We start from the raw sequence: 12,444 nt of genomic DNA on the forward strand, positions 1-12,444 counted from the left end.
TAATGAAGAATGCATAGTTCAGTTTTCAAATACAACTTAGTCTGGCTGCAGAAAAATTAAGCAGAAAAATTTGAGAGGATTTTTACTGCAGGAATATGTTCCCAAAACATAAATGTAGACAACACCTATCCTCATAGGAGACTTTAAAGCATGCTGGCAGAATCTAGGAAGCAGGAAGAAAGCAGAAAACACGCAGCTTTACACATTTAAACATGTGCTAGCTAATCTTACATAAACTCTGCTGACCAAGGTCTAACATTCTGATTGGTAGCATGCATTAGGGTCTACTACATTATTAACCTTGTTAGATAAATTAACAAGCCAGAAAACAATGTTGTCATAATTCTGTTTTCTATTGTGTTCTTAAACTCACAGCCCAGAAAAATAAAAACAGGAGGAAACCTGACCTATTCTGAAACAAAGCTTTTTAAATCAAATCTTTTTCATCTTCACGAAAGTTTTGTATTAGTTTTCATCCAACTTTGAGACAAAGGCTATGTGTTTTAATTTATCCTTGCAGATTGTCCTATTTCTTCTGTAGGAAGAGCATAGTAAATACATCACAATGACTATCTCCTTTTTCTTCCTCCCTGCACTCGGGATTGCAGTTATGGGTCTTTTATAGACCTTTAGCTTCCTGAACTTTCACCAGGCACTACACATGGGTAGGTAGAAACACCACCATGACAATCTTTGCTCCAGGTGAGTGAGCTCAAACACAGGATCATGTTCCTGTAGCCCAAGATGTGCAAATACATCAGTGTAGGAATGGCTATTGACTTCATGAGCACACTTAACCCATCACAAATGCAAAGTAAAATACTCTAACTTGAACTTTTTTGACGAATGTGTAAGCAACCATGTTAAGTCTCACACTTGCAACAAGATAGCAGCCCCCACATGACCAGTACCTGTAGCTCTGCAGAAGTGCAAAATCTGGTTAATCTGCTCTAGAACATAGTTGTGTGCCTGAGCCCAGCATTTTACATGTCTTACATTCAAAGGCAAGGAAAGTAAAGCCTGAAACTTGCCTCATGACTGACCTAGTGAGCAACATGAAAAACCTTTTGCACAGGCCTGAAATAAACACCAGAATGGCACCTTAGAGGAGTGATGTGAAGGACCTTAGGGGCAACAGCAACACTGAGGAAGCACCCTTGAGTGTTTGGTGGCCTGGAAAATGCAGATGCTGTCATACATGGTCTTGCTACAACAAAGACAGAGGGAGTAATAAAGGTGGTTCAACTGGACTTTGATAAATAACTTTGATGAGCAAGTTAAAAAGTGGTTCTCTCATGCTCCCCAAATCTTTGTGCACATAACAATGGTTCTAAACCTAAAGACAGGGGGCAATATCACTAAAATGTTAGAGTTATGTGTCCTGCATTCACGACTGAATAGTGCACGTCTGTGCAATGCCACCCTGGGAAAACACTGTGAAAGCTGAACAAAAAGGTCACACTTTAACATAGAAGACAGAGGCAACGTTCTGAACTTGCAAACACACAAGAGGAGGTTGAAACCACCCCGTGAATGCATCACCCATTTGCTGGCATCCCTCCCTCATGCTCCTTTGCCCAGGGAAGGGCTGGCTGCAGCTGCAGGCTGTCAGCATTGGGCAGTGATGCTGGAGTGCCCATGGGTTGCTAAAGTGCTTCTCTACCAGCTGTGTGGCTTCTCTACCAGTCTGTGGCTTGGGTGACCAGCTGAAGCCCAAAATTCTCGGTTTCGCATTTTTCATTTTTTCTCTCTATGCAGAAAGTGCCTGTATCTGCCAAATCTGCAGACCTCACCTCCTCAGAAGCATGGCAAGAGGGAGGTTCTTTCTTTTTCCAAGAGGACAAGTCCAGTGTCCCAGCTTCCAACAGCAGTTGTGCATCAGTTGGAAGATCTGGAGGTGCATGTTTCAGCTGTGAACAGCAGCAGGGTGGGAGGCCGACAGAAGTCAAAGCAGCTCCACAGGGGCTGGCTGAGTCTCACTGTTGCTTGCTGGGGAGTCATGCAGGAAGCAGACAGATTTCAGAGGTGACTGGAGGAGAATGCTGGGGCCTTTGGGGCAATAATGCCTCGCAAGGTCAGCCTGCTGTAGGTAACCATGTCAGTGACAGCCCGTGAGGCTGGAATGACCTCAGTAGCTCTATCAGAGATATCAAATATGGGTAAAGCAAAACTACAAGCAATGGGCAGAAAGAAGGAGAAACAGCTGGATGGGAGGGTACTACCTAAAAGCATCATGCCTTTCCAATCACCTTCAATAGTGACCAGCACATGTTTTCTTCAAGCTCTGAAGAACTGGAAACGTGTTTCCCATGCCTTGGATATGAAAGCTCAGACATTCCCAGGTAATAACTTGAATCCAGCCAGCCACGACCAGAGCAAAACACAAAAATGTGCAAGCTGCATCTTCAACAAAGAACGTCATGCCCACCTTTACAAATGTAAAATCTGGAGCAGTCTACTTACTGGTTATATTCTCCTTCTTAAAATCTGTAAAAAGACAAGTCAAGAGGTAAGGGGGTAGTGCAGGTTGTGATCTAACTGGGTGCTTGCTCAGGGTATGGGTAAAAGCTCCCTCCCAGCAGTGCTTAAGCAGCTTGTTTCTTTGCAATGACACCTGAAAGGAAGTCATCATTAAGACTGATTTTGGCAGGGATTGTTATGAGATTGTTAAGACCCTCTCAAAAGAGAGCCAGGCTTTATTTACGTGAGGGATTTTTTCCTGCACCCCAGTCTGACAAACCAGGCAAACAGCTGGTGCAGCTGTCACAGTTCCATACACAGACACTGACAGAACAGTACCCACTGTCAGACTTCAGCTGTAAATTACGAGCTGCATCCTTCCTCCTCCCTCACCAAGACCACGGCTCTCAGAACAACAGGCAGCATGTGCCATCTTACCAAAGAAAGGGATGCGGGTGCAGGCGCCGGGGTCCTGGTGCAGGCTGGGCAGCCTGTTGCATTCAGGAAGGGTGAGCAGCATCAGCCCTGGCTTGTAAATCCCCTTCTGAGAGTTTTCCTCCATTGAGAGCCATTCCTTAAAGCAGTAGAGATCCTTTACAGCAAGGCAATTCTCTCTACATTATTTTGCAAAAAACAGTGGAATACAGCAGTCAATGGCTTGATAACAATGGCTGCACTCAGCAGTGGTGTGCAGGGGTTATTCAGGCCAAAACAAATTCATTAGTGGGGCTATGCTTCTTTAAGCTCGTCTGTCTGGGTCATGAGCCATAAAGGAAACTCAGTATAAAATCTAACAGCTTCCTTCAGGAAACATTTTTAACGAAGCAGCGTTATGCTCAAAACACAACACACAATACAGTGTGTGAGGAGTTCATTCCCATCTTTTCCTACAGATTCATTGCCATCTTCTACTAATAAAAGTCATGAGTGGGAGTTGTCTTAGCATTTTTCAGTACATTCTAAAAGACTCACCTGTCTTCCCTAAATTGTACATTAAAGTGTCACCTACTAAAGACAGGAGGTGAGATGCAATTCTTAATCTTCTTAAAGTAAATATTTCCCTGTATCTTCAGTCTCGCAGAATCATTAATTCAGTTTTCACCTTTCCTCTACGGACACCCTTCAGTGCCCTTTTTATCTGCCAGCTCTTTGCAGCAAAACCTCTACAATGCCTGGAAAATGAGACCTAACTGCCTCCTGCCTAATATATTACCTCCATAATAATGTGAAACATTCACTGGCATGAACTGTTTTGGGTGTTTACATGTTCATTATATCACAAACTGTTTGTGAAGAAGGCCAAGGCAGAAAAACCTGTTCTACAAAAAAAAAAAACACCACACTGGAAAGTTTGAGCCTTTCTTGCATTAGTCAACTTATCAGTGGTTTGCTTATTTTTGTACTCATTCTTGAGAGCCTGAGTCACAAAACAAGCTTTGAGGTCATGTGCAGAGGTTATTTTTTGCTGAGCTCAGCTGAAGTCTTTTGCAGTTCCACATCCAACCACCATGGGTGCTGGCAGGTGTTGGAGAGGACACCGTGATGCAGAGAAGTACTGCTCGAGTCTGTGGTGAAGATTTTAGTCGAATTCATCACCTGGTGGGCTGATGCAGTTTCTTTACTTATAGTCTGCCAACAGTTTTGGTCAGAGCCAATGGCCATGAGTTTTGGGGTTGACTACCAATGCTGCAGACTCTCTAAAGCACTTGAAGAACAGAGGCCATTGGGAACTGTAGCAGGGCAGCAGCTTTCCTGCAACACCAATGGATGCCATTTAAGTCTCCCAGCTGAAGCCATCAAAGCCCAGCTGCCTTGTGTTTGGTTTTAGCCAGTGCTGGTTTATTCCTTCCTCACTTCCATGAAAGCCAGAATGCAGCCAGATGGTGTAATATATCTTTTTTTATGTTAAACAATATGTGGAACAGGAATGACCTTCTAAAGTAAAGAAAAGTTTAGCTAGGGAAATGGGAAAACCTTGCATTTGAAGTGCTGGCCAATACTTGGGAGATCTGGACTGCATTAGCTGCCTTCATTTCTAAAGCCTGAGCATCCTTAATCAAGCCCCTTTTTCGGTGTGTGACTGCAAAATCTAGTTACCATTCCTCCGCAATCCTGTCCTCTCCATCACTTAAGCCAGGTTGTCTTCACCCACAAATCTAGCCCTGGACCGTGGTGAGGCAGCCAGAGAGAGGGAGGGTCAGTCTCCTAGAGCTGGTTTCATACCATTGTTATAACACTTAATCCTGCGCAGCGAGAGCTTGATGAGATCATATGCAAAGATTACTTCAGATTATTATTAGAAATTGTATGTCATGTAAATGACAGATGGACAAAGAACAGTAGCAGCAGATGAGGACATGTGGGCCAGTAGCATTTTAGAGACCATAAAGGACTATTTAAGAGGAGGTGGGGACACACAGACCCGACCAAAGTGAGACGTTTCTTAGCACAAGACTGTTCCTACAGCCTGGTCAATTCACATCAGCAGTGACTGAAACAGAAACTGAAGTTGTTGGTTTGGGGTTTTTTTTTGCTATCACAGAAACATCCAGTGGAAAAAGGCAGATGTAATCAAGAATTATAGGATGAGACATGACTTCCTCTTAAAAACAGCAAAACTCGAATTTTAATCAAATTCCATTTTGATTTACATGAAGTAAAATTTTTCCAATGTTGTTTTCTTCTCATTCACTTTATCTTGTTTTACCCCCTGATTATTTTTATAAAAGCTTTACTCAGTCTTTTTTGTCAGTTGTTGTTCTTGCTAGCTAGCTTCCAAACCAAAATGAATATTTAAAAAAAAAAAAAAAAGAGATGGGGAGAGAAAAAAATGGTGCAGAGAATAAATAACAAGAAAAAAATACACAGAAATATATCCCTCAAAAAACAAAAGAATTCTCCAGCCTCTGAGACAGTTAAATTCTTACTCATGAAGCATTTCAGCTGAAAAGTGGTGTAGTCTAGCCAGTTTCTGTGGAGAGGTATAAAGTTGTCAGCAAGAAGCAGATAAGATATTTGGAAAGTAACCAAGACCGTGTGAAATGTGTTCAAGAGCCCCCAGAGGTCTCAACTGTTCAGAAGTATGTATTAGATGTCTGAGTTATCAAAAGGAGTATTGAGTTAGGGCTTCAGAAGAGCTGTTGTCCAGCTGATGTGCTCTGGGAACAGGAAGCAGGAAGGATATCGTTCCAGGACTCTTGTCATGCAGAAAGCTGCATTTAAATCTGCATTAAAATCATGAGGGAAAATCATTAAAGAGAAAAAAAATGTAATATTGACTCATGGATTTGAAGAAAGATGATACAGGCAAGTCCATTAAGATTTAGACATATCTGCAGATGCTGTGCCTGTTAGCTTGAGACCAAATGCAGATTTGTGCTGATTTATATCGCTTTGACTTCATAAGTGCCCCAGAAGTGCAGTCAAGTCACCACGAGTTCTGGTCCTGCAAGACCACTCATAAGCAGGAGTAAATGAAGCAAGACCCAGATCCCACTGAAATGGCTCGTGCAGCACTGTACAAAATCCTCAGCTGACAAATGTGCTGTGCACGTGTGGCTCAGATATAAATACTGTCACACATCATGAAAAATGGCAGAGAGATCATATATTAAAGGGCACAAAGACAAAGAGCAGAACAAGGCGGCAGGGAGGAGTCTGCCAGCAAAAAACAAGTTTCAGCACTTGGCTGCATGATTGTCTGTGGATACTTGCACACACACTTCTTTTTTAAGATATACGCCACTACCATGCTGGAGGAGGAATATCAAATAGCACAGGCATCAAAGAGAGAACACAATGTATTGTCAAGATTTGGACTAGGATTTTCTTCTGTGCCTTTTTTTTTTCAAGATACTGAAGGAGAAGCAATCAGAAAGGCCCAAATTACAACAGGCTGCTGATTGTCCTAAAGAGCCCCTCCATAACTGGAAAAACAATTGCCAGTAGACTAAATCTGGCCCAAGTCCAGCTGGCAGCATGCTTGCCATGTCTGCAGAGAAAACTTGGTTTTTAGTTGAGACGTTAGAGTAAAGGCTGCACTCTCAATAAACACAAATCTAAATAATATGTTTTAAGATGCAGTTCAAGCAGAACAAGTGCGAAGTATTGCACTTAGGCAGGGGTGTCCAGCTGCCCAAACATTTAATGGGTAATGACCACGCAACAGTCCTCCAGGGGCTGAAAATGGATATGAATCTGTTGTGGCTGACAGTTGTGTTAGGAAAAAAGTTTCACCTTGGGACATCTATGTGGGTCTGTCTTCTGCAAGGCACACCAAGCAATCATCATTCCATTACAGTTGACACTAACAGAGCTTGGGCTGGAGGATGCATATATTTAGCACTAAAGGAAAGATGAGGAGCAGAAGCTCCAGAGGTTGGAAAAAATAAGAACTATGAGCAAAGCTTGGAAAACCTGCTTTATTCTAGCCTGAGAATTTGGGGAAGATGTAAAATCTTACTGCAGAGAGGAAGGGAAAACCCTTCTCTCTGTGGCCATGGTGAGAGGACAAGGAGCAACAAGGGAAGGGCTTCTGAGGTGGTTGCATAGGGACGGAGCTGTGTCTCTATCACCGGGACACGTTGCGCCAACGCCTGTCAGCTGTGGATTAGCTGTAGTGGGAGATGCTTTGGACTCCTCGGGGTCCCTGCCAGCCCCATTTCAATGCACGTTTCTCTGCATATGGGTGGATACAAGAGCCAGATGAGAGGTTTAGTTTAGCAGGTACAATTACACTGGCAGTGTCTCTGGTGTCTTCTTTTTTTGTTTCATCATTGTCATGGTGGGAAGTGCTAAATGATTAGTATATTGCCTTGGCAGAGTTGTTGCACACACAGTGACCATATTAAGTCAAAATTCCAAACAAGCCATTACTTTCAATAGAAATAATGAGTACATACTGACCTAGTAAGACGCAACCAATAGCAATAAGTTCATTATTTAAATCAAATATGTCATTCAAATTGATATGTCTTTTCAACACTTTTTGTTAAAAGCCTGGTACAACACAGAGATCTGGGCCTGAAAGTCAGTCCATGCCCTAACAATGAGCACAGAGAGAGCTAGATCAGGTCGTCTTTGTGCATACAGAGAGCAAAGAGAAAACCCATGCATAGAGGGCCCATTTTCACTCAGTGCTACCACATGTCTGGACAGACCTCCACCACTCCCCTGCTGCCTACACATCCCCACGAAACGAAAGTGAAAGATCGGTATTATTTTTGTTTACCTGCACACGGGTTTTGGAGCTGGCCCAGCTCCTGAGGGATTGCACTCCTGGAAGATGTAGTTACACAGCAGAGACTCAGCGGCTGGTTGGCAGAATGAACTCACCATTTTCAGTTCAGTCCATGCAGTGTGGACAAGCAGCTCTTGGGTCTCCTCTGGGTCAGCATAGGAGGAGTTGAAGAAAACAAGAGCATTCTTTGCCAAGATAGCACTACACACCTCACCTCTGTACGTGCTGCAGTAGCCTGCATCCCCCTTGTAGAGCTTGCTGTCAAGGACAAGAGCACATACACACAGTAAGCATCCTCCATGCAGAAGCAGGGTGCCTAGGCTCTGTTTCTGAATAAGTGGCATCTATAAGGGTAACAGAGGGTGGAGGAAAGGGGAGGTGGTTAAAACCGCTTAAAAAACAGCTAATACCACCCAAAAATGAAATTTCTATGAGGAACCTTAGTGTGAGCACAGGGCCCTCATGGTGAGCTCCAAGGCTGAGGATCTGGCCAATGGTTTCTAGAATTGCAAGTGGGCAAAAAGGCTGAGTGATCATGCACGACCATGACCTGGCATGGCCCCTCACTCTGCCCCCAGGCCCTAATAGGAAAATGTTTTGTTTTCCTGCTTCCCTACAGTAGAGATAAGCCATGCTGCTTGCTGCACACCTGTGATAACTCCAGATTTTTTGCTCTCCTGACTAGCAAAACTTCAATTCTGGATGGACTCGATGAGCAGAAGGCAGGTGAGTCCCACCCAACATGTGCCAGAAAATTCTTCACAAGATCAGAGCAGCCAAGGTCCTGCCTGCCCCTCCTCAGCTCCTGCACTCCTCCTGACCCTGCCTCTCCTCTGCGCACAGTTAGATGGGAGACACAGTGAGAAGAAAGGCACAAGCCTCTGCAGTTTTCCTTCTGATGCTTCGCTCCAAGGTCCATCCTCTTGTCTCTTCACCACACCTTGCAATTTGCAAAGTCCTGTCACAAAGCATGGGGCCAGAACTATGGCAGAGCCATAAAAAGTACAGAAGGGCTGGCTTCTTCTGGGGCTGTTTATTTATCTTTCCTGCTTCTTTTTGCATCAAGCAGGAGACGGCTGTAATCCCTCCCTCCTTTCTTCCCCACAGCCATCAAAAGAGAGCAGCAGGGTGAGGGCATGCACAGGTCAGCCATGCTCCATGGCCACCCCACGGCAGCAAGGTCTGCGGGTGAGAACGTGCACTCCAGGCAGCTGGTGGGATGCAGAGCCCTCCATGGAGCTGGAAACCTGGGAAAACAGCCTCCCTGGTGAGCAGAGGACAGCCGGATCGGCAGGGAGGAGGGTTGGGTGCAGCTGTCCCCACTGCTCATTCGGACGGTTTAACTGGGGTCAGAGAGTTCAATTCACAACATGCCAACCATTTGGAGTAGCCACCAGAGTTATTTGCATCTTTGCCTTTTATTTCTTTCCCTGTCCAAATAGTCACCCATTGTCAACCCTGGAGGTTATTGCTGTTTCTCTTCAGAAAGCTAGAGTTACCTGGACAAGAGATTATACAGGATGACCAAATTTCAGCTTTTCAGATGCCACTGTCTGCAGATGACACTCCCTGGCCTTAATTTGGCTGCATTGCTTTGGGCTTAATGTCTTTTACATTTTGTCCTATATGTCACATTGGCTAAAAAATACAGGAAGGTGCTGATTCCTTGAGGTAGTACCAAAACATCAGTGAAGCTGTGACACCCTGCATCACCTCAGGCTCCACAGACACCCCTTGGTGCGACACAGACACTCCCGGTATCCTGTGATAGTCCCAGAGCCTATTACACCCCGTAGCACAGAGCAGGTTTCCCGCAGCACCGTGCTTTGCCTAGCTTCCTTGGTGAGGGAGGGGTCACCTTATTCACATTTTCCTGATGGTGCCTGTTGTGCTTAATCTGAAAGATGCATCCTTCCTGTGCCCCAAAGGCAAAATGGCATAGGTGTGTGTGGGGCAGCTGTGCTGCTGATTTCAGCAGGCTGCAGAAGCAGCCTGACAAAAGCCACCAGTGTTAATAGCGTGTTTCCTTGCTTTTTTAAAAACTACAGGGAGATGTGGACCAGGCTGCGATGGAGAGGCAGCCATAATGTGCTTCTCACAACGCCTCATCACAGAAAGGGAATTTCATGCAGTAAATGTTGAGAACAACTGTGGGACAGAAGGGCTGAGCATTTAATCACTGTTCTCATGCCTGTCACACCTACACAGGTGCAGGTGTAAGGCATGAGTCTGCCATCATCATCACTGGGTGGTCACTAAATCACTTACAAACTTCCTGAATCAATCTTGCAAGCCCCTGTGAGGGAGGCAAGGGCCTTGGCAGGAGCTTGTGTCAGCAAAGTGGCAAAGCCATTTGCTCAGACTTTCTCAGGCTCTGCTCTTCACTTCAAGGGCCAGTAGCATCCAGCCCTCCTCCCAGGCTAACCCTCTAATTTTCCTTCCAGACTGATCTGCCAGTGCAAAATGTAAAAATATGCTAGCACTCTAAAAATCTAAATTTAAAAAAAAAAAAAAAAAACACACCAAACACCAAAACAAACAAAACAAAACAACAACAAAAAATAGCCAAGTTGTTCAATACTTCAAAAACTACTATGCAAAAGTGCATGCCCGATCACATAGAACTGGCTTTACCCATGCTTAACTCTGCTTGTCCTCATCTAGTGATCAGGGAATCAAAATGCATTTAGCGGCTGTGTACAGACAAGAGTTTAACTTGCAGTTAAGCTTTTGTCTGTAAATTCATTGGGTCAGTGACATTGCAGATGTGTAACTGTGAACAGAGTTTACTTCAGAATATTCTGCTCACAGCCATATTCTAAACACCTTTACTGATGCGTGATCCAATGCTTGCTTGATACCGAAGCATTCCTATCTACCTGGTCCCAGTGTCCAATCATGCCCGTGTAAAGAAACTCAGTGTTCCCTTCTGGTGAACATCATCTGCATGGTTGGTGTCCAGAAACCCACTCCCTTCATTTAAACAAAATTAACCAAATCTCCTTGGTAAATTTTTCTCTCCTCTCTGTCCCAGAGAAAACCCTCAGGCAGCCACAGAAAGTCATTCTTACCTCCACTCTGCCGGAAGGCACCAGATCCAGGAATCGTCATGAGTCAGGAGAAAGAAGAAATGGAAAAGACATCAGTGATGCTTCATTGTCCTCTCTGAGAAGTGGAAGTTAAGATTTCCATGCTAGGGGATCTGTCTGAGACCGGTAAGCTGTCTGAAAAGGATGCAGCTCAATTCTGACCTTATTTTGCACCTTCTTGAGGGGAATAAGCGTTTGGCAACAATGATGGATTATGGATTATGGGGAGAGGGAATAAGGAGGAGGAAGGGCATTGTTGACTGCAGTTTTCACAGAGATGGGCTATTGCACCCTAAACCTATGCTTTTACGCTTATCCTTTGGGTCCTACATAACCAGTAAATAGCATCCTCTGTTTAATCCACCCATGCATCCATTACTGCAGGCAGCAGCTGTAAAAGGTGGGAGAAACCAGAGCTGGAGGAGCAGCGCAGGCACACAGCCATGCCCGCTCTTGCAGCACCTCAGGCAGCTGCACTGGCATGGGGAGGAGGCACTGAGCGTTGGCCAAGGACCGGGACAGCTCTGCCAGGGGGCCCTGGGGAGCTGGGACAAAGCTGAGGCGGACTCCTGCTCAAACCTAGGGGGCTGCTTCCCTCTCGCTGAGCACAGGCAGCCTGAAGGTGGGCAGTGCAGCTTCTCCTGCCAGCCTAAAGCACCTGCCCTCCCTACTGTATTTGCTTCCTAGGACAGAGCCTTGCCTGGGCTAAAAGCAGAAGTGGGGGTGTGAAATACAGTACCAAGTTCTGAGTCTCTTATGGGGCAGAGCTTGCTGCTGGGTCACAATGGCCACTATAAGAAAGGGCATGGTTATTTTCTCAGCAAAGTAGAAGCTGAGGAACAGACAGAGGGGCAAGGTGTATGCCTGGTTAACAGCAGGACCAGGGCTACCACCTGTGTCTGGAGTCCCAGGTGATTCCTCTTTCCTCTAACTAAACCTTCCTGCCTGTCCCACTAGGGAAGGAACAAACTGCCACTTTTTTCTTGGTATAACAAATCATAGAATCATCTCAGTGGGAAGAAAACCTCAGGATAGGGTCCAGCCATAACCTAAACTAACTTTAGCACTAAACTAGGTCCCTAAGAACCTTGTCTAAACACCTTTTGAACATCTTCAGGGATGGTGACTCCACCACTCCTCTGAGCAGCCTGTTCCAATGCAGGTCAACCCTTTCCATGCAGAATTTTCTGCTAATATCCCATCTAAACCTTTCCCTGGTGCAACCTGAGACCATTTCTTCTCTTCCTATCACTTGCTACTTGGGACATGAGACCAACAACCTCCTTTCAGGTAGTTGCAGATAGTGATAAGGTCTCCCCTCAGCCTCCTTTTCTCCAGGCTGAACAACCCCAGTTCCCTCAGCCGCTCCTCATAAGACTTGTGCTCCAGACCCCTCACCAGCTTCGTCACCTCCTCTGACTCTTTCTAGTACCTCAATGTCCTTCTTATGATGAGGGGCCCAAAACGGAACACAGTATTCAAGGTGGGGCCCCACCAGCACCTAGTACAGTGGCACGATTAGTTCTCTAGTCCTGTTGGCCACACTGTTCCTGATACAAGCCAGGATGCATTCTGTCAGCTAGCTCAGACCGTTGGTATTTCTCCTCTTCGGATCATTCTTTCCCCATGTGGGAGATGTCCCTGGAATCAGAGGTT

The 12,444-nt window shown here is 45.2% G+C and overlaps 1 protein-coding gene across 2 annotated transcripts in view; it reads right to left on the reverse strand.

Moving 5' to 3' along the window:
- Nucleotides 1–12,444, reverse strand: part of MUSK (muscle associated receptor tyrosine kinase) — a 58,376-nt gene that overhangs the window by 14,635 nt on the left and 31,297 nt on the right. Inside the window, exons 8-10 of one of the 2 annotated variants that reach the window (XM_065046351.1) lie at nt 7,691–7,957; nt 2,899–3,074; nt 2,464–2,487 (exon numbers count right to left, since the gene is read on the reverse strand). In XM_065046351.1, the coding sequence (XP_064902423.1) occupies nt 2,464–2,487; nt 2,899–3,074; nt 7,691–7,957 (467 nt within the window). Of the gene's footprint in view, nt 1–2,463; nt 2,488–2,898; nt 3,075–7,690; nt 7,958–12,444 lie in introns of those variants that run through there. The other variant, XM_065046352.1, reaches the window with a different exon arrangement.

This window comes from Columba livia, chromosome Z (genome assembly GCF_036013475.1).
Source record: "Columba livia isolate bColLiv1 breed racing homer chromosome Z, bColLiv1.pat.W.v2, whole genome shotgun sequence".
NCBI lineage: Eukaryota > Metazoa > Chordata > Aves > Columbiformes > Columbidae > Columba > Columba livia.